At 28.0% G+C, this 24,095-nt stretch overlaps 2 protein-coding genes and 1 non-coding gene across 3 annotated transcripts; all 3 read left to right on the top strand.

Annotated features, from left to right (window-relative positions):
• The first annotated feature begins 485 nt into the window (after positions 1-485).
• On the top strand, positions 486-4,434 carry LOC132950642 (protein RRP5 homolog). Its single transcript, XM_061022162.1, has 7 exons — positions 486-701; positions 865-1,083; positions 1,352-1,480; positions 1,770-1,871; positions 2,548-2,701; positions 3,811-3,976; positions 4,071-4,434. The coding sequence occupies exons 1-7, from the start codon at positions 504-506 to the stop codon at positions 4,237-4,239; spliced, it is 1,137 nt and encodes a 378-aa protein (XP_060878145.1). The 5' UTR covers positions 486-503; the 3' UTR covers positions 4,240-4,434.
• A 5,435-nt stretch (positions 4,435-9,869) lies between these two features.
• On the top strand, positions 9,870-10,032 carry LOC132951512 (U1 spliceosomal RNA). The gene has a single exon (XR_009665340.1). It is a non-coding gene; the product is annotated as a U1 spliceosomal RNA (small nuclear RNA).
• Positions 10,033-14,357: 4,325 nt separating this feature from the next.
• Positions 14,358-23,799, top strand: LOC132950447 (zinc metalloproteinase nas-13-like). The gene is made up of 6 exons (XM_061021914.1): positions 14,358-14,796; positions 15,994-16,157; positions 16,252-16,393; positions 16,472-16,605; positions 16,969-17,050; positions 23,405-23,799. The coding sequence occupies exons 1-6, from the start codon at positions 14,448-14,450 to the stop codon at positions 23,473-23,475; spliced, it is 942 nt and encodes a 313-aa protein (XP_060877897.1). The 5' UTR covers positions 14,358-14,447; the 3' UTR covers positions 23,476-23,799.
• The last annotated feature ends 296 nt before the right edge of the window (positions 23,800-24,095 follow it).

Here is a 24,095-nt window from a genome sequence, read left to right as displayed (position 1 = left end):
CGCACATAGCGTACAGAAGTGGCTGAGTTGCACTTAAAGCCGCTCATCGGCGTGTCGTTGCCTACTTGATATGCTGTCGCACATTGTCCACGATCCGACATAGTCGGATTGCCTACCAGGATGTCTGAGTTACACCCAAAAGAGTTGAACAATCACAATTTTTTTAAGAATTGTCATTTTTTTCGAGCTTCAAAGTGCGCGGAATCTGCTAGTATAATATAAAAATTATTATTAACCAAGGTCCAAGACAAAATACATTTATTTGTCATGTTATTAATTAGTATTAACTCAAATAATGTACTTCTGTCCCTATAATGGGATTTGGGAGAATTGTACTTTGGTACAATATTATTTGGGTAGAACTTGACCATAACCGTGGTAACCTTAGATCATATACAATATTATATGATCTAAGGTGGTAACTTACCAAAACTCGATAACATTTCTTATCTCCGTAAAAATAAATGGTCAAACTGTTATCATTATTACCTATCTATGACTGGATGTCAATAGTCAATAACTACAGATTAAAGTCTGAACACGTTTTTCAAAAATCAACAAATTACGTTTATGTAAAAATGAGCAAAAAAACTATGCATAACAAAAGACCAATTTTACCCAACGAGGGATTCGGATTTGAATGGGATGTCACTACTAATTATTTCAATAAAAATAATAGTGAATCGGAGGATTCTGACAAAGTAAGACACAACAAATAAGAATTTATTAATTCATTAATAGAAATTATAAATAATCATTAATTAGCTTTCTTTTTGTAAGTATCGGGAGACCAACATTTTTCATAAACACCTTATAACTTCATTCATTCTGTAACATTCTTACAACATATATATTCAATTTTAGGATGAGGACAATGAACCGAATAAGAAAAAAATGCGAAAGTTAAATAAGACTCAACAGCGTGAAGAACAAAAACAAGAAGAACTTAGACTTAGAAAAGTTGAAGAAGAGTTAACTCAAATTGAAACAAATCCACAAAATGCTGATCACTTTGACCGATTAGTGTTGTCTAATCCCAACAGCTCGTTTATTTGGATTAAATACATGGCTTGCCATTTACAAGTAATAATTAATTTAATTTTAAAATAGGTAACTAAAACTTATAATTTATTCCATGGAGTTATTCTTTTGACTTTGTTATTTTACAATGTTTAAACATTAAACATCACATATTTATCATTATAGCCTATAACTTATAATTTACACTTGTAAAATTATTATAAAACCTCATTACAATTTTTCTTAGGTCAGTCCCATAATTATCAGTCATAATTAAAATAATTGTAAATATGAACATTGTGATTAAACATATTATTATTTTAATTTATAGGCTACAGAAGTAGAAAAAGCAAGGGCAACAGCAAAAAGAGCATTGTCTATAATTGATACTAGAGAAGAGCAAGAAAAACTAAATATTTGGACTGCACTTTTAAATTTAGAAAATTTATATGGCACTAAGGTAAAAAGATAAAATATTTGCTTTATTTTAAAATTGAATTACTTTTAACTGAATGGCTGAATTGGTTATTAAATATTCAGCGTTATAATATTTATAACTGCTACATATTGGAGAGAAAATTGGGTATATATATATCTTCATTTGTAGATATTTGAAATGTTGATATGTTCTTCACTTAATCTCTCCGCTTTAAAAATAAATTTTCATAATAATTCATTAATATTTTTTCTTTATATATTATCATATTAATAGTTAAAAACAAAATAAAATAATATATGTTATATTTTAGGAATCATTTAAACAAACAATGGATGAAGCATTACGTTCAAATGATGAATATCAGATTTATATAAAAATATTGGATATATTTGCAGAATCTAATAAATTAAAAGTACAGTTTATTAATAATTAATAACAATTCTTCTTGGTACTTCTTGTTATTGCATAGCCATTGTGCCGTGTAAGAAAAAATACTCTGACACACAGTCAGTCTATTGTATTTGATATGTTTTAAATACTGCTACAGAATTAAAAGAAAATAATAATAATATATTGTTTACAATTAATAATTGCATAGTTAATTATTTTTTAATATCTCATAATTACATGTTTTATAAAGATTCTTGAATGTCAGAAATTTTGTTTTGTTTTAACAATATATTTTTGTTATAAAAATGTATTGTCAGTATTAAATATTGCAGGAAATAACTTAAATAACTTTGAAATTCATTTTTACAATATTCTATAATAAGCTAATAACGTTTATAAGATATGTATCAACTTTAAGTTATACATACCTACAATATAACCACAAGTCGGCTACATACTAAAGTCATTAAAATATAGTAAAATAGAATTTCAAATAATATAAGTAGTATTTACCCTTTTCCATAAATAGATCACATACTAACTTCAAAATAAGATATAGAAATATGGAGAAATATCAAAATTTAACATTATGTGAAGTCTGGTGGCGATAAATTGTATACAGCTCGGTGACAAGGCAATAACAAACAAGTACCTAGTTCTATAATAAACTTTATTTTGAATGATTTTGTTTCATTTAGGAACTAGAAGAATTAATTACTAAAATAAATAGAAAGTTTCGTGATTCTCTTGATGCTTATCTACATTGTGCTACTGTGTACTTCAAACTAAATAAATCTGGCAAAGCAAGATTTATTTTACAAAAAGCATTATCAAATCTTCCAACCAAATCACGTATGTTAACTTATATATTAATTATCAATATAGTAAAATTCTATAATAAATAAAAACAAAAAACACTTTCAAAATGTGATTTAGTGGGTAATGAACAGTGGTGAACTTGAAGTTTTGTCAAAGGCTAGTCTAGTATTTCACCCACCTCGCAACACCAATAGCCTGATAAAGACATCCATTATCATATTATGAGGATGTGATACCCGCATGTGTTGTCTCCATCCTACAAGTGTGTAACATAGCAAATTTTACGCTCAGCAGAACACGTGTAGCTCCGTTTATTTAAAAATTAAAGTGAATTGACTATTATAAAATCTAAAAGTAAGATTATTATCCAGGCAACCTCATAGACTTCATTATATTTTAATTTTAAAGCAATTTTTAGGTTTTTTGAAGTTGTAAATTGTTTGTCAATCTTTAAATAGTCATAACTCGCTTTAAAATTAAAATATAATAAAAAGCATACGAGGTTGCCTAAATAATAATCTTACTTTTAGATTTTATAATAGTCAATTCACTCTAATTTTTAAATTAACGGAGCTACACGTGAACTGCTGAGCGTAAAATTTGCTATATTACGCACTTGTAAGATGGAGACAACACAAGTGTGTAGCACGTCCTCTTAATTGTAACTACTACTACCTGTTGTAATTATTACTAAAATACTATAGTTAATACTAAATTATCACTTATTGGACATTTTAACCATCCAACACCACTTAAGAAACTCAGAGGGCTCTTGATTACCTCATTCTCAGGAATGTTCAGTTCTCAAATAAAAATGAGATAATATTAAAATGTTAACATGGTTTAAGTCAGTACAAAACATATTTTTTACTTTTTGAATGACAACATACAATTTTAATTTCATATTCCAACGCAAAATACTTCTCTTAGTATTTGGATAGGTACATACAAATTAAATTTAAGACAATTTGTTTTTCAATTGTTTTCAAAAAAAAAAAGACTTGCCTTCAAATCCGAATCTTATTTATAAATAAAATGCGAGTGTTAAAAATGAACAAAAGTGGCCCACAATACTGATATTGTTGTGCAATACTATAATAATATATTAATTAGATTTTATAATAATTTTTTCTATTTAAAAGATGTCACTATGATAAGTCGATTTGCTTTGGTGGAAAATAGCGATGGATCGCCAGAAGAAGCACAAACACTTTTTGAACATGTCCTAACATCCTATCCTTCACGTATTGATGTATGGAGTTTATATGTAGATATGTTGATAAAATCTAACAGAATAGATTTGGCAAGGTAAGAACACTTTAATTCTAACCAAGATATTATTCCTCAAATGTCTATCATAGTTTGTTTTATATTAATATAAAATTAATTTTTATGATTTTAGACATGCATTAGAAAGAGCAACAATACAAAAATTAGCACCAAAAAAGATGAAAAGTTTGTTTAATAAGTGGATGATGTTGGAAGGAAAGTATGGGACTTCTGAATCTGTAGATAAGGTTAAGGAATGCATGAATAATTATGTTGATTTAATTTTAAAAAACAAAAAATAATCTTGAACAGTTAATGAATAGTAAAAACAATAATATTTTAAGAATTAATTATTGTAATTGTTTTTATTATAAATACCTAGAACCTATAATAATCTTATGAATCTATTGTTTTTCTTACTATACGTGTGTAGGTTTCTTATTGCAATGCAATTGATAACTATTGTACTTACCTATTTAAAAAAAATAATTATCTTATCTCTAAGACTTTTTAATACTTTGGTGATAACTTTATAAGTTTTGTTAAACTTTACAAAATTATTTACTAAATTTCTCACAGTATAAATTTGAAATATATTTTTTTTAATATGCATTCATACAAATGAAGAACATGAAATATAAGATGAAATATACATAAAAAAAAAGTGGGTAAGTGAATGTCGCTCTGCTGTACAGTAGGTTACAAGTGGGTCATTGTAATGGATGGTGTTAAATTTGAATTCAATGATATAATATCATTGTGTAAGAAGCTATAAAAGTTGAACATTTTATACATTTTTAACTACACAATAATTATTAAATTTTGTCAAAATTCGAACTTTAAACCCTTATAAAAAAATTATGTCCATATGTATTTTTAATATTTTTCAACTGCTATTGTAACAATATATCAGGAGCCTTGTGTTAAATTTTCAAAACATTTTTAACAGATAAATAAAATTTAATTTTCAATTATAGAAAAAAAATTGAAAACTGACAATGCCCGTAAACATCTCAAAAAGAGTCAAAATATTTTCAAAATTTGATGGTGTATATAAAATGAGAATATAAACATTCAGTGAAATTTTTGTGTATTAACAGTTAATCGTTTTTTAATTATAACAAAATAACAAAATCGCTACATGAGAAATCGAGTGAATATCCAATATTGTACAAATATGAACTTTAAACGCTCATAAAAATTTAATTTGATTTGCTTGTAGATATTTTTTCTTTGATAAAGGTAGATAAACTTATGAATAATCTTGTTTTACATTTTCAAACCTTAGATTTAAAAAGAAAATTTTTTATGAATTTTCAACGTGTTTTGTCAAGATTTGAATTTTAAATGCTTATTAAAAATAACTGTGACTAAGGATTTTTAATAATTTTCAAATATCATTGTAACAATATAGTAGGAACCTTTTATTAAATTTTCAAGCTTTTTTACCCTACAAATAAAGTTTTATTGACATCCACAAAAAAGAGACTAATAAAGTTGGAAACTGAAAATGTTCCTAAACAGTTCAAAACAAATCAAAATATTTTTAAAATTTTATAGTGTATAGAAAATGCAAATATAAACAACCATTGAAAATTTCATGACTACGTAAATTTGTTTTTAAGATACACCAAAAATCAAAATCGATTTTGCTTAAAAATTGCTGTTTTTCCTTAATTTTTATGTTGTTTCTATATTTGTATTTATGTTGTTATACAAAATATTGATTTATGCAAATGAAGTATTTATTATTTTAAAATTGAAACTTACATTTACAAAATCACCACCGAGCCATCTTGTAGCATGCGCTCTACCCCAGATTGCGGTTTACTTGCGATTACGGGACACTTGTTAAATGCGCTCTACTAAGCAATTTATATTTTTAATACCGTGGTAATAAGGATTAGGACTCTCTTTTCCTGTATCACAATACTTGAGTCCACACTTCACACATTATTTTGAAGAAAATATACTGTGCAATAAATGTAATAGTGAAATGAAGTATTACATAAAAAAAAGATCGCAGGAAAGAAAGGAAATTTTTGAGGTGTAAAAGGAAAGGGTGTAAAACCACTCAAAGTATAAGGTAAGAAACGTAGGTGTTATTTAATATTTTAGATATATTATTAATTAACTATTGGAATAATAGTTTTTGGACGTACATTGACAAAAATGCAGGCCGTAACAATATAGTGTATTGAGCATCAGTGCACAACTTGAACTGGTCTATTATTGGTTTCAAAATATAAAACAGACTACAATTATGAATTTAACCGGTAGATCAGATCATAACAGACCGGTAGATCCTGTGTGACTGGATGAACTTGTGTCGTGATGTACCTGTCAGAATGTTTGAAAATCGTACTAATTTTGGAGAACTCGGAATAGTGATCTAAGTTGACGAATGCTTATTAAGAAGGTCGAGGAAAAATAATAAAGGTCGACTTTGACTTGCAGATTTACCAGCCGAAAGTCTTAACGTCGACAACGACTCCGACTAGGAAAATGTTAATCCTCTAGAAAATTAAGTATTTGGCTTGTATGACGATAACGAAGGAAGGTATTTTGTTGTGCAAAAAAAAGACAAAACGACTTTTCACGAAATTTTATAAAGAGAGATTGGGTCTACAATACATTTCGATGGCTGGTCAGGTTATAATGGACTCTCGGAGAGGTATGAATAAAAAGTGACACATTTAACGCATTTCTGAGGGACATGGCACAAGTGTTTTAATATTTATTTATTTAATTTTAATTTTTTTTTGTATTTAATTTTATATTTACAATTATTAATGAAACAAATAACGAGACAGTGTGTTACATCCACCGGATATACAAACTTGACTATTTATGCTGTTCAAAATATTTCGTTGCACAAACCAGTAAATTATTATTATAAAACGATGAACTAAATAATTATTATTAATAAGCTATTTATATTTAGTAATTACAATGTAAACACAAGTTTTGGAAGCCAATAACTATGGCATAACAACTAAAAGAATAGTTATGGCTTGAAATTTTACATGCTCAAAGTAGTCTTCCGTGTGTTCTAATCAAATTTCTGTCAAAATGAAACAAAATTTAATGATATTTAAATCCCGGGTGTATCGTGTATGAACTATGCATGTATGATCTTGGATACTATTTATTGTCTTATAAACATACAACTGGCTAGTGGCTACAACTTGGTAAGTACTAAGTTATAGAATCAACTTAAATTATTTATTCAAAATAATATATACTACTGTTGTGATTGTGGCTACGATTTATAGACCTATAAACTAATTGACTGCGCTTAGAGAGAGAGAAACCAGTGTACGAGGTCCGAGAGAGAAAGTACAATGCGTTTGGTCGTAGGGTTGCCATAATAAAATTTCATGAAGCAAATCCGGGACAAAGCAAAAAAAAAATAAAAAATATTATTGAATCATATATAGGTACCCATGTATTAAAACCTATATGTATTAAAAAAAAAAAACGAGCACATTATTTTATACACCCAATAATTACTTATCAAAAATATTAAGTTTAAAATTAATTTATAGTTTCTACATCATATTATAAAATCTAGTTTCAGAATTTTAGCGTGGCCCTTTCACTCAAAACAATTTTCATTTTTTATTCAGATTTAGTAATTTGTAATAAATATTGATTAAAATAAGTATAGCATATACATTTTATTCTAATTGAAAATTGAAATATACATTTTTTCGGCACATGCGCCCTCTGGTTGTACGCCTCAATGAGCAGGTACATGAACGTTATTTAATCTGTTTCCTATGTACATCACGATTTAAGATAGTATCTTAAATCGTGATGTACATGGACGTTAGAGAAAATGTTGATGAGCAGTTAGTAGCTGCTGCTGTTGGTATAATATGACTGTCGGTTGATAGCGCGGGTTAAGATAGAAAACTATCTTAAATTGTGGTTGATAGTACTATCTACAAAGTACATCGTGTCCGGACCTGGTCCTGTCAAGTCAAAGAATGAAAACTAATAACTTTATACTTATAATAATACTTATAAACAGTTAAAACTGCATTGTTTGTTTTGAGTGTTTCGACTGTGTACGGCAGCGGTTAAGTTCGGACAAATTTTATCCGGCCTGCAGATAATGAAAAAAAAGCAAAAACCGACAATAATAAGTACATATTGTGTATTTGTTTGATTTGTCACCCGACAGTAGCTGTTTTAAAAGTTTTCAATATTAAACGTTATTATGAGACTTTACATAAATCATTTGCCGGAAAATGTCCAGGAGTTAGTGAACTTTGTAAATCAAAAATTCAGAACCTGCATATAAAATATTAAGTGCACAAATCATACACGAATCATACAATTTCATGTAGTTAGTTTATAGCAAGACTCGCCATTTTTCTCAATAATTTTAACCCAATTTTCAATTTACATTATAATTATTATATATTTGTATTTTATTATATTTTAATTAATTTAATCGGCTAATTATTATTTTATTTCTACTAGACCACTATGTTACTGTTGCAATATAATGAGTACCAACATATAGGTAATATGTTAAGAATATTTGCTTTGCATTTTTATGGCCCTCAAAAATTTTAAAAATTCCCAATGTGGCACTCCAAAAATATTAATTGGTGACCCCTGGTGTACAGTGTATCTACCATCCATGACAAAATTGTTTTATCACATAATGACAGAATAGATTTAATGTTATAATATAATATTGTGTGTGATGTTTAACTTATGGCTATATAGGTAGTACCTTCACAGTTGTACCATCATGCATTGTGACATATCGTGTTAATTCGTGTTACCCATAAATCATCATATTAATATCTGTTTTTAAATTGTAGATTAATGTTGAATTTGAATTTAATTGTCGCGATGTCGATTTCATAGTTAAAAACGTCATACAAAACGCTCATAAAGACTACATTAATTATAAGTACGTAAGTTAAATGAATTGCACTTATGCAGTTTGTGGAATGCAGAATAATAATAAAAACCATTAGTTAATTCTGTAGTAACATAGAACCTTAGATCATATACATTGTATATGATTGTATATTATGATCTAAGTTATGATCTAAGCATTGTCGCATAGAAGAACACCGTATATTTACTATAATCAGTATAATCTATAATGCCCTATGGGTAATTTTAAATTTCTCATTTGTAGTTGAAAACCATACTAGTATAAGATCTATGTTGAAAACGAAAAGTTCTCATCATGAACTAATAATATATCTATAATAATATCTTCTTAGTTCATGGTTCCCATCACAATATTATCTTTGAGTTTGAACTCTTCATATATTAAAGAACACAATTATTATTCAATTAACACTGGTAAGATAAAATTAATATTCACTAAAATCTTTTTTTAAATGATTGATACCAAATTCAAATATTATGTTGAATGTATTATGTATTATTATGAAAAAATAACTGCACATTTTAATCTAGTCACAGACAAGGTGGATTGATATATAACGGACTATGATACGGACTACCGACTAAGGAATTTAGTTTGCAATGCAATATCAATTGATTTGTGAATCAACAATATAATATTTAATTACATAAAAAGCCGGTGTTGTGGGACCAAGTACCGACGAACGGACACCGAGGGTTCACTGATTGAGCCACCAGGCGTTGAAAAAAAAAACGGAAATGCGTCTGCAGTATTTCGTTCATAGGAAGCGCCACATATCGACTGACGTTATCGGCTGGCGCTGATCGAACCATCGATGCACGTAACAATGTCTGAAAAGCTCCACAAACGTTTCCATTATTTACCAAAAGTTTTCGAAACACTGTTGAACCGGTCGCCGGTCACTATTACCGTCGGGTGACTGAAATGGTCGCCGGTATTCTACAGGTATATACCATTTTGGGGAGGCTGGTGTACAGTGTATAAGGGCTCTGGAATCGAGCATCAAGCATACTTACCTGGCGTGGAGGTCAACCGTGATCATAGAGGCGGTTCCTCCAGGGCGAGGCCGATTCATTGCACATAGAATCGGTTGACCCCTGCGAGTATCCCTAATGTGGATACCTCGGGCGCAGAATTTTTGTTAGCTGGGACTGCGTACGCGCCGTCCCTCATATTGAATTAATATTAAATCATTTTGTGGATGCTGTATCTCAGCTTAAGTGGCTGAACTACTACGACTATCAAGTGTGTAAAATACCGAATATAGATGATTCATATCGGAATATCGTTTCAATAATATTACCCCCTCCCCCGAGATTGTTGTAACGGTTGCCTACTTATTAAGATTAACAATATAATGAAATTATATACAATCTCGGGGGCAACAATTAACAATATAGTCACCACATTTTAGTATAGACTACAGACAATATTGTTCCAGTGTTGGGAAGTAACGAAACAATAATAACATGTTCCTTTTTTTGTAACACATTACGTAATTTCTTAAGAATTTTTTCCATGCAATGAAAATCTCTAAAATAACAAGTTGCCGTTTCAAGTGTTGTGAATTAAAAAAAAAAATAGCAATAATAATACTGTTAATTATACCTATGTAGGTATATTTGTTATTTCATTTTAAATCGCCACAATTCAGTTTTTAATGGTTCGAACTACGTAAATTACAAGAAAAGTTAATTAAATAAATTATATTTTTATTAACTTTTCTCGAAATAAATAGTACTTTCCTATAAACCGTCCATAACCAAGAAACAGTGGCGTCATTTGGTGGGGGGAGGTGACAGGGTGGGCATTTGCCCCCCCCCCCCCCCTTGTCATTAGCGGGCCGGTCAAACATTTTGCCCCCATTTCAAAAACTGAAATGAAGCCACTGCTAACAAATATATTTATGGTAAACAAATTTTGAAATTGGGGTAAAAATTTAAAATTACACTTGGTTGCCCCCCCTGATTAAATTTCTAGCTACACCCCTATAATAATAGTTCGGATGGGACTATTAATTAGATAACTTCTTAAAATTTGTATTTTTAATAAACTGTTCTTACGCAGACGCCATATCCGCATGCGTTGTTCCCGTCTTACGTTGTACGCACGAATTAAGATATTAGTATTATATTAAGGTATATATTAATTCGTAGTTACACTTACACGTTATACAAACGCATAACATAGGACATTTTACGTTCTGAATATTTAACTATATTTAATTTAAGAGTGAATTGACGTAATACCAAATTCAAAAAGAAGAATATTATCTATTGAATAAGATAATATGTATTTTTTATATTTTAATTTTAAAGCGAGTTATGATCTTTTTTAAATTGTAAACTATACAGAGCTATATTAGTTATATAGAACGTATTCTATCATTTGCTATGCGTTTGTAAACATTACGTTAATTACTTGTCATGTGAACTCGCTCCGCTCAAAATCTAAAATTAAATTATAAAGTTGAAGATCTTTTTTTTGTTTTAATTAATTAAAAATTATTAAATACAAAATTATATTACTATATTAAAAATCCCGAAACTTTAACTGCGTTAGTGACTCAATTAGCACCTAATCCCGACGGAGATGAATGTTAAGGGATATAATATGTGATAACCGGCAGTTATTAATTTTTCGGTTTCATCCCAGGTTTATGCAATTAATTAAAACAATTATTCTGTGAAGATTAGCGATTGTTGCGCCTCCCCAGTCCCCAGAAATGTGTTCACGCTAACGCCTCCAGGTTGGGAGTCACCCTCTAATACTAAAGCAATTTGTTTAAGGAACGTGTGTGCTTTCTGCTGACCGTTAATTTGTCAAGTTACGTGTGGGTGACATTATAATACTATGTTGTTGACATAATAAATTATTGTCTACAAATCTACAATTTACGATAAATTCACAATTTAAGAATTTATATTACATCAATAATAATATATCTAAGTTCCAAATACTAATTATTATTGGAATAAATCTTCCGATTTCCAAGTAATTAATATGATATCATTAATTATTACTCAGAATTAATATCGCTTACAACTTGTAAGTTACAAGTGTTGTAGGCGCCTTATAATAAATGCAAAATTAAAAAATGTATTGAAATGCAATTAATAAAAATGTGGGCAAGTGGGTACCACTCAGTTCTATGTATACAGTATTATATTTATATAATTATATATTTATATTACCTACTTACTGTAATGAATGAAATGGATGTGTTAAATTTAAATTCAATGATAAATTATTGCATACGAAAAAAAAATTTGAGTGACCCCGGTCTGTCAGGCTATATTACTATGAAAATCTTAGGATATTATTACTATTAAAGTATATACCTAATTTATTTTACTATAGACACAGTAGGTTGAATTAATTTTGGTCAAACACGTTGTATTTAACAATATCATGTGTGTATAAAATATAATAATATACTTTGAAAGTTTCAAGTACCCACGAATAATATTTTTAAACTACAACAAAATAAATAAAATCGTAAAAATATCTGATTTTGTCAAAATTTAAAATTTAAATATCTGTAAAAAAACTATGTTTATATATTTTTTAGATTTTTTGATTATAGTATTTGGCTACAGTACTACTTATGAGAAACCTTGTTTGAAATTTTCAAATCTTAAATATAAAAAGCGGGTAAGTAGATGTCACTCTGCTGTTCAGTTGGTTACAAGTGGGTCACTGTAATAAATAGTATTAAATTTAAAATCAATGATATAATAATATCATTGATACGAAAACGATTTTGAGTGGAGAGTGTAGACGGTTTGTCAGCCAAAGATATTTTATATTATATTGAATATTGATATTACTATTATTAATTCGATAGCCGGTAAGTTGAATTAATATTATTTGTATTTAATAATATACGTCTTGAGAAGTTGCAAGTACTCACGAATAATATTATTTTAAATATAACACAAAACTAAAATCGTTCTTCTTCTTTTAAATTTTAATTATCTAATTTGAACATAAAATAACTAAATAACTATAAAAAAAACTGCGTTTTTATATTATTTAGATTAGTTGAAGGAACATCGTTTTAAATTTTTAATTCTTAGATATATAGATATTAGCTATATATTTTGAACAATTTATACATTTTTTAATTACAAAATAATTTTAAAATTTTAAATTTAATACATTTTGTCAAAATTCGAACTTTAAATGCTAAGATTTAAAAAGAAAATAATTTATGAATTTCTAACTCAAAATAATTTGCATATTTTCATGATTTTATGGTATAATGGTGTATAATATAGACATTCAGTGAACATTTTCATGGATCTACGGTCATTTGTTTTAGAGTTACACCAAAAATCAAAATTGATTTAGCTTAAATATTCCCGTTTTTCCTGGTGATTTTGAAAACTACTTGAAATTTTAAATTTTGTTCTCCCGAAGGTACCAACTAGATTCACTTTCCCATTGAACAAGATAGGTACTGAAGTTGAAAATCGAAGTTATACTTCGACTTCTTATCGTGTACAATATTATTTTCATATTGGCTAAAGGTATTGTAATTGTCTACTGATAGGTATTCAACAATTGATTTATTAGAGCTGTTTCAGATAAATATGAAAAATGTACTAACCACCTATTATACATATTCAATTGTCGCTATTGAATTGATCGATGTTAAAATTCGTCATCACTCATCACTTATATGTACTATATAAAGTATATAATAGTAAAATATGATTTAAAAAAATATCAGTGTATGTAGTTAATATAGAAATGTATGTATTATTTAATATTTATTTATTTATTTAGTCTTGTAAGTTGCACTAGTAGAGTACTTACTATAGTTAACTATTTTTTTTTTATAATATTAGTACGCAGTATACCTACCAATTTGTTCTACATTTGAGTATCTATAAAGTAAGTTTATTGTTAATTCTAATCATACTATATAGAGTAATAAGTTTACACTTAAAAGTTAAAACTTAAAGGCATTGGCCACTGGCAGGTTCTTGAATTAATTAAAATACTATTGGTATAGGCACCTACATATTTTATGATTCGTGTCGTTGTATTGTGTCACGTAGTCCGTGTAAATAGATATGAGGTAGATACCTCTTTAAAACATTATAACACTATATTCTTAGAATTATTTCCGTTTCTGTTATATTATATGTTAGTATAATTATGCACTTGTATTGTAAATTTTAACACCGAATAAACACTGAACACGAAAACGTCCTAATTAAACGAACTTTTATCTTAATAAAGGGATCTTTATTATAAACCTCTAAACGGTCTAAACGATTTGCTAAGTGGCGTACGTTTCTTTGAAAAATATCTTGTCGTCTTGTCACGTTATCACCTCAATTTCCTACGTATTTTAAATATAAACCTACTAAAAAAAAAAAATTACAACACATTGGACACAGTGGCTTGTTTTCTTAATCGACCCAGTGAATATTATCTAAGTTAATTAACTCGGTTCTACATTAGGTATATAAAAACACAAACACTTTGCATCGACCGTCGTAGTGTAAAAGTCGTTGCGAAACAAGATAAACATTAATTTATTATTTTATTTTCGTCCGTTTGAAAAAAAAGGATATGAAAGTGTTTTTGTGGTTCGTAGCGGTTTGTTTGCCACTGGCGCTGGCACAGCCCGTAAATTTGCGGGCCGAAGAAGAGGAAGAGAACGAAGTGGACAACAGCAGTGATTCGGACTTATACAATGGTCTTATGCATTTGGGCGCAGCGATTTTTGGTACTCCAGATGTCAAGTCGGGTGAAGCAGTGTCGACGTGGAAAGAGACTAGTCAACTAAACCCCGAAGAGATGGGCGAGTACGCCGAGGGTGACATATTACACCCGATTGGAAATGCCAGGAATGGATTGAAAGCTGTATCGTCTAGATGGCCTAAAGGCGTCATCCCCTACGAAATCAGTCCATCTTTCGGTAAAAGCAATATAAATTGTACTGCAGCACATACATAATTACACAAATACATAAATAATAATATGTAGTATAGAGTAAAATCAATTTAATAGCATGGCTATAAATTATATTATATTGCATTGAAATTAATATTATAAATGATATTTTTCTAATTATATCATAATTGTATTTAATATTTATATTATAATATAATAATATGTACTTAATATAGGTAGTAGGTATAATAATAGTGCGTACAGTTGGCTATAGACATTGATTTAAGTTTTTTTATTGTTCAAATTAACGTAATTACTACCTACCTATCTAAGTAATTTGTGTAGGTTTTTTTCTAAAGTATTTTAAAACGACAGAATAAAATATACCCATTAAATGAATTTAAATTGTGATGGGAGCACCTCCGAGTACAACAAGATGTCTACAGTATTTATTTTTCTTTACAAATATGTCAACATAATTTAAATTCTTGAATTATACAAGGGAAATGTAAGTAAAACACATCATTAAATTTCTGATCAGTTATACCCAACACACTGATATATTAAGGATCAAAATATCAAAAAAATATGTAATGCAATTTTTGACGTTACGAGATATGCTTTTATATTATATTGGTTCAGGCCCGTCGCTATAGGGCACAAAAAGTCATGCGTTGATTTAAGGCGGCATACGATAAATTAAAAAAAAAATAAAGGCGGCAAAATCAAATAAAATATATATCGGTAAAGAATAGTGGTATTAAAATGTTCGCTATAGGGCGGAAAATATTTAACGACGGATCTGTATTGGCTACATTACAGATTATATACTATAATATATTATGAAGAAAAACTATAACCAAGCTTTGTTTCCTACTTTTTACTACCTATCTATTTTGATTGTTATTTACTTCAATTTTTCTTTTTCAGTTATTAATTGTAACATATTTGAATAGGGTTCAACCCGTTTGTATTTCAATAAAATAAAATAAAATCTATAAATAATACTTTTTCTTCTCCGAAAACCTGATTTCTTTTTTTTGACAAATTAAAATTTATAACCTCGGGAAAACAGTTTTATTTTACAATTTAAAATCCAACATAATATGGTTTTTGCATGTTTAATATGTAGTATATTATTTTGTTGTATTGATAAAAAAAATGAATGCAATTACATTAGTTACATCAACATTTATATGTGTATTATATGATTAATCTATAGGGTCTAGTGATAGACAGTTGATATTGAGTTCAATTGATGAATACAAAAAACTAACGTGTCTAAAATTCACACCCAGAACCTCTTATGACACTGATTACATTTACTTCACTAATGGTAATACAGGATGTTGGTCATCAGTCGGAAAAATCGGAGGAAGACAAGAAGTATATAAAATTTAATATCTAATATAATATACTGCACGCAATATTATATTACTATAGTACATTAATTCAATTTATCGATATCATAATTGTATAGGTGAATCTACAAAGTCCGGGATGTTTGTCGAAAAAGGGTACAGTAATGCACGAAATGCTTCACGCCGCTGGATTCATGCACGAACAGAACAGACCAGACAGGGATAAGTTCGTCACCGTCAACTATAACAATATCCAATCGGGTTAGAGTGCAAAATAATTTGTCTTTGATACTGCGGTGTTGTAACCAATTTTTTTTTAATACTCCCGTGAATTTTCAGGTAGAGAAAATAATTTTGAAAAAGCCCAGAGTTCGATGATTGACAGCCAAGGTATAGGCTACGACTACCGTAGTGTAATGCACTATTCGGCCAATGCTTTTTCGAAAAATGGTCAAGCGACCATCGATCCGAAGGTATATTTTTTATGCATATAATATATAGTCATATAGTTGTATAGAATATAGATTATGGTTTCAATATATCAAACAATTTTATGTCTGAAATAAAATTATTTCCCCCTTTTTAAAATATACGATAATTTAAATTGTTCGATATGCCGTATTTAGTTTTGGCATCTTAACCGTTGAGGCCCCGATGGTCTATTATATAATATGCGAATGTCTATCATTGCTATACATTTGAATCGTTGATTTAATTGAATGTATATGATAGTAATATTATAGTATATATCTATTTTAATACATATTTTATAATAATATAGATTATAGAGTATAGACTTCATAATTTATTAACTGAGTTCTCTTAACAATATTTAGACACGAGGCGTGACAATGGGCCAGAGAGATGGTTTAAGCAGAAAGGATATTCAAAAGATTCAAAAGATGTACAATTGCAAAAGTAAGAGACAGCAATCTTCTTCATCTATAGACTAAAACTATAGTACATTTTACAAGCATTTTCTGTGTTAGAAACAAACAGTGAAGTATTTTCACCGTTATGTGTAATTTGATTTACTTATAAAGTTATAAATTTGAATTATTTAAAAACAAATAAATGAACTAGTTAAGTAAAAAACATGTTATATATGTATATTATCCATATATGTAGGCCATCTACAATTATATAATATATTATAATTATTTGCCAAAAAACGTTTGCTTGTTTTTTAGTGTACATCTATATCAATAACTTCTGTACACAAAATTAATTAATGCCAGATTTCATTGATTTATTTAAACCAATGATGTTAGTTGCGTTAGTTGTTAGTTGACACATTATAGTTATAAGAACTTAATATATACATATATGTATATGATATGGAAGATATATTATCATCTATATTTCATATCCAATATTATTATTTTCTCTACAGAAAAAGCTTGAATCCAAAAACAAAATGTGTAGGTATAGGTACACAAATATATTTCCAATAAATGTGATGATTTGGAAATTTGTATTTTAATTTTTTTTTTACGCTAGTATAATAATCAAAATATGTGCTTCTATTATAGTAAGTGCAAAATACATTGCTCTTCTCGGTTCGTTATAGATTTTGGGTAGACTTTTCATCAGAAATCCTGTATAAAAATAGTACTAAATTATATTAAAATACCAGATAATAGTTATAAAGCGATTGGTGATTGGTAAATTGAGTACCTACATCTAATATCAGCTAAATATAGTTTATATTATACTATTATTATTTTACTTTCATGTTACAACAAACGTATTATTTGAGAGAACATAACATGTTTAAGATATCCATGAGGCTTTGGCCTATACAAATAAAGTAGGTACCTATGCGGCTATGCTCACCTACAGCACAATATATATAATTTTAACAATTTATTAATAATTACCTACGTAATGACTTGTAAGGGTGTGTACAATTTTTGTTTAGCCTTTATAATAATAGTTAAAAATATATATTAATACGACTATACAGCATAATAGCATTATAGCTAAATATTTTAACTAATCTTCATAAATTCATAAAATAATGAAATGGCGCCATAATAAACTCAGATAGCTAAATAAACCAAATAATTACAGGTTATGTGTGTTTCATTATGTTTTAGTCTTCTGCTCTTTTTCCCCTCTGCCCAAAGTTTATAACTTACATAGTTACATAACTATATAAATATACTCAATGGTAATTAATAATTCAACTTTTAAAATATTTACATAAATTAGCACTAAACTATTAGGTTATCTCGGAATTTTAAGTAACACGAAATCAAAAAAAATATATATAATTCTATAACATAATTAGTGTTCGCAAACAAGAATGGTAAGTGGCCAACTTCCCCTCGGAAATTTAACCACTGGCTATTCTCGGTGTAGTAGGTCATTTTCCCCCTGTATAGCTTTTTTATTCATGGAAATATTTTTAAATTTATTCTGTTTGATTTAATAACGCATAAAGACAAAATTAGATGTTGGACAAAAAAAGATAGTAATTCTTATTCTAATACATGTTTGAAAAATATGAAGGGGAAATGTCCGCATTAAAAAACGTCCCACTACACGGGTGGAATAAATATAGGTACTTAAAGTTAGGTAAACGTGTCTATTTCATAAGTACAGTAATAATTATATTATCATTTAATTAATTAGGAAAAAAATTACTGACGGTGACAGACACAGTATATAATAGTTAAAGGCTTAAGCATATTCTTAGAATAAAACCGATCATTATGATTATGACATTACTCCAAAATTATATACATAATATATATCTAATAAATTATAAAAATAAAGTACCAACACTGGCAACACAGAAACGCAGAATATAAATTTCAAACATAAGAATAAAGCAATAAATAAATAATATCTATTAAAATATTTATTTATAAAACCAACGCATTGTTTTATATAAACTATTATTAGGTACCTATAGGTTATAGGTGTAATTAATACCATATAAAAATGATTAATAACCATCACCATTCACCGTCGATAACGTCAATTAGTCATAATTAGGCTCATTGACAATTTTTAAGTTCTATTTAGTATTCAATATATAAGGTTATATAGGTTATTCTAATTTTGTATTTAATTAATTGATAACGTACGTTATTGCCAAAAATTAAATTACCATAAAACAATGTATAAGCCATTAAACAATTATAACTCTGAAGATACAACGTACATTATTGTACATAGCCAACTTAAGTACCTATACAATATTATGTTAAATGCAATAATTTTGTTCATGTGTTCTATAATATATAGGTAATATGATATACCTATATAGTGTACTAGAAAGTATAAAGAATCATACATTAAACTTACACGATCCAGCATATGATTATCATTTATTATTCCTGGTAATTGATGGTATATACACATTATATACGATATAATTATAGGAATACACATATACGATAAACTATTATAACTATTATAACTATTATAACTATTACTACCTAAATACCTTATATTGAGTAGTAGGCACCTAAATACAATATCAATATTCAATACGTATATATAATAGGTATTGCTGCTACATTGAAAACGATTGGAATATTGGGGTATTAGTGTAGGGGACTAATCAAATAAGGGTGCTTTTATGATTTACCTGAAGATTTAAGATTGAAATGTTTGGGGCTTGTTAGTCGTTAAAATTCGATGTTTTCGACGAGCCCCTCAAAATCAAAACCGAAACCGAAAAAAATTGGATATTTTGATTGGAATTTTTTTTGAAAATCTTTGTATCTTGACATTTTGAAAAGTTTACTTTACACAACAGGCGACTCGGACGCTTGATCCGGCGATTAAAAAAAAATAATAAACTAAGAACGAACGTAAATAGTCCGTGCCTTGAAACCGATATTAAATCCAAAACCGAAACCCGAAAAAAATTGGAAACCGGTATATCAAATCGAAACCGAAACCGAAATTTTTTCAATCAGTTTCAAGCCTGTAAAAGTGATAACCCAAAATGTATATTATTGCATTTATGCTTCAACTAATTTAAAGAATGCTTTTATTTTATCATTACCACTTTATTTATTTCTAATAAAAAAATCAACCTTTATATTCAAATAAACAAATTATTATTTTAGATTTTTTCCTTTTTTATGACAATATAATAAAATAAATTATGTATAGAAATGTAAAAGATATTATAAGAATTATTAAGAAAGATACAGGTATACTAATATAATTTCTCAACAATAATAAATAATTTTTTTTTGTTATAAGCCCCTTTGAGGATTAAGATTTTGGCGCCCCGGGGCAATTTCCCCCTGTCGCCCCCTCCCCCCCTAAATACGCCATTGTAATGAAGTCGCGTGCTTCTGTGTTATTTGGTTGCTTCCTCTTAGTATTTATAATATGTGCAGCCCGGGTGAGGCATCGGACAAGTATCGGTCTTGAGTAACGAGAATACTTTGTTGCAGTGCAGGTAGTGGTTGATCATCGATGGTTATAGTATGATGGTTGAGCCGTTGAAGGACATTCTCTGAATTGTAAAGTGAAACAACAATATAGCTTTAGTTATAACTATATAATTTTCCTTTCATTGTACCACGAAACAAAATAAGATCCAACTGCGTGGTAACTAGGTTAATAGTCATCAGTTAAGTATACTATAATGAAGTGTTAGGAGATGAAAGTCAAACAGCAACGTTTATAGGTTTTTGTATGATATTTTAATTTTAAGGGAAATTATGAGCAATTTAAAATTGGAATTATTTTGACCTTAATTTAATAATATGTCAATAATTCACTCTAAATGTCTCTAATATATAAATAACTAAAGTAAAACGGATTATTCTGAACAAAAAATTTAGGATAAGACAACACATACCTACAGTTCATCGTTCTCATGCGGTTTATGTGGGTATACAAGTGTAGTCCTCTTATTTCTTAAGAATAGTTAAATCTTGAGATCTTATCAATATAAAATTAGTATATTATAGATTTTCACATTATGTAGGATTTGTTTTAATAATCATTTATATTCTGTACAATAATAATATAGTTATAAATAATAAGTGTATAGGTAAACAAATGTTCTTAATTTTAAAATTATGCAGGAACTAGTCAACTGCTGAAATGGGTGCTAAAATAGACGGTTCTGTATAGCACCCATAAGTATTGAACACAAAATTAACTATGGTCTATGACAGTGGTTCCCAACCCATGGACCTGGGCACACTTGTGGGTCGTGGGCAACGTGCTACTATTGGCCGTGGATACTGGTCAAGACTCGAGAGTCCAAGCAAAGGGTCGGTAAATTTTAATTGGCATCAACATCGAGATTTTTATATGATTTTATACAGTACGTCTATATTTTTGGTTCTATTAGGTAATTTTTAAATTTTAATTAACTATAATTAAAAAACCCCAGACCCCTTATATTTGTCATATGAGTATTGAGTATAGGTTAGGTCTTATGCCTGTATACTATAGGTCCTCAAAGTTTTTTTAACACAATTCGTAGTCCGCATAACTAAAAAGGTAAGGAACCGCTGGTCTATGATATATACTTTAGGCTTTAGAGTTACAAGAGTAATTTTAAGAATTGTGATATCAAAATTACGGTAATAAATGATATCAACCTCAGTTTTAGATTTAATCTGTACAGTTATGTTCAGTATCGGTTTTCGAATTCAATAATATATTGTAATAATGAATTGTTATTGATTTAAAATTCATACTTTGGTGACCCTCTCATCATACCTCTATATATTTGTATAAATGTATATTATAAATAACTCATGTCAGTAAATTCTAAATTGTTTCAACCTGAAATACTGTGTATAATACTGTGTATATAATAGCAATATGAATACACACCGTGGTTTACACTGTGCTGGAGATTAAAATATAATTAATGAGTATCAACTATAAAGACATGGGTTATAGCTGACCAATAATTTATTTTATCAGTATTAATAAGTTAATAAAATATAAATATGGTATATAATATATGAGTACTTACCTAAATAATATTGTAACTATATGAGATGATAAATATTAAATGAAAATGTGTAAGAGTAAGAGTGTAAGACACACAACTTTGATGTAAAAAAGTGACGATAATATCTCTAATCAGTCTCTGTGTTCTACCTATATAGGGGGGAGGACAATATCCTTTTGGTCTAAAAATTCTACTTAAAATGCCAACAAAAAATTATTATTTGCAGGTAGTTTATGAGGTCTAGAAGGGGCATGACCCCTACGCCCCTCCTAAACGCAGCCCCAGCTAATATCTAAATATTATTATTTATTACATCTCAAGCACGCCCCCATTATCACTTTTTTTTTTAAAAATTCAAATTCTAATATTTGAATTTATAATTATATACCATTTTTTCAAATCCTTGATATATTTTGTTCTACCTAAGGAGCCCTTCTGTGGTGATACAAACTTCTATTTTTTAAATGAAAACCCTCCTCTTTACTGTAAATTATTTACGGTATCATTTTGATGTACCAAATTTAAAATGTATAATAGTAATTTTCCAGTTATTAAAATACTTATTCTAAGGATAATGGCCCTTATATTATTATGTCTATATAGGATATTGCCATATAGGTACTTTTTGACAAACGTCTGGTGCCTAGTGGTCAAAGATACCTATAATAATAATACAATAAAATCACATGTTTGTATTTTTTTTTTAATTTTAAACATCATACTGTTTTTTATTTTTCATTAGATGAGCGCCATTATTTTATTTTGTAGATACTCAAAGTTTTTATTTATTTTTAAATTTAATATAATATTAACAAGTGTTATACATCATGTATATTGATTTTAAATTAGAAAATATAAGGCAATTTGTTTAAATGGAACTATGTTACTGATAATGTTTGGCTATTTATACAAAACAATAATCTTTACAAAAAAATATTACTTTATATATATGTTTTAATTGTAATATTATTAAATCGAAATTAATAAATGATAATTAAGTGGAAAAAATTAAAAAGTTTTAAAAATGATATGAAATGTATCAGTTCTTTTAATAATGTCCCATTGGCCATTCAGCCATAATAATTTATCGGGTTTAATATCCAATATATTTAAAATTTATAAATCAGATCAAAAATATAAGATTCTATTGAACAAAATAAAATATGCTAATAAACCCTACTGAAAAAAATATTTCTTATTGGCAAACAACTGTTATTGATTCTGTTATCACTCTGTATACATACTAAATACTAATAATATATATTTATCATAATATTATGTATTTTAATTTTTTTTACATTTTTTTCAAAATTAAAATTTAGGTATGGAGTCGAATTCGGGATCTGGAAACAACTTCTTTGAAGCTGTGCAAGGTTGGTTGCCGTTTAAATGATTCATTGGCAATTAAAAACAAAAACTATCTACTATATACATTTAATCCATCCGCAAGGTTATCAAAATCGTTTAAATTATTAATTACTGATAAGTGATTACTGTACATCAATATTGTTGAAATTATATTCATCATAATATATTTTTATATTTCAATACGATTTACAAGCATATAACAATTGTTTGTATATCGCGATCATACACTCATACGTTTATATAGGTATACCTAATACCTATACATACTATTATTAAATAATACCGATTTCACAATATTTAATTCTACGCACGATATTTTTCTAATTAATTTTATTAAATATAGGTCATGTAATTTTTATAAGAAAAATTAAAATGTATCAATTGTTAAAAATATATAATAACTTCGTCAATATCTCTAAGTATATATACTGGTGTGGACTTCGATTAAACAAATAATTTAAAGCTTATGGTTGAACAAAAAAGATATAATTATTAATTTTTAAGTGACTTGATGATTTTTTTGTTATTAGGTACCTATTGAGTTTAATTAGATGTACCTAAACTTGGTAGTTGCTTGTATGAATTAGTTTTTATGAATAATGAATGAAGATTTTTTTCTATTATATTTATACATAATATTTGTTT

The sequence above is a fragment of the Metopolophium dirhodum genome, chromosome 8 (genome assembly GCF_019925205.1).
Source record: "Metopolophium dirhodum isolate CAU chromosome 8, ASM1992520v1, whole genome shotgun sequence".
Classification (NCBI taxonomy): Eukaryota; Metazoa; Arthropoda; class Insecta; order Hemiptera; family Aphididae; genus Metopolophium; species Metopolophium dirhodum.
The sequence above is the reverse complement of the archived record's forward strand: the minus strand, read 5'-3'. Positions and strand labels throughout refer to the sequence as shown.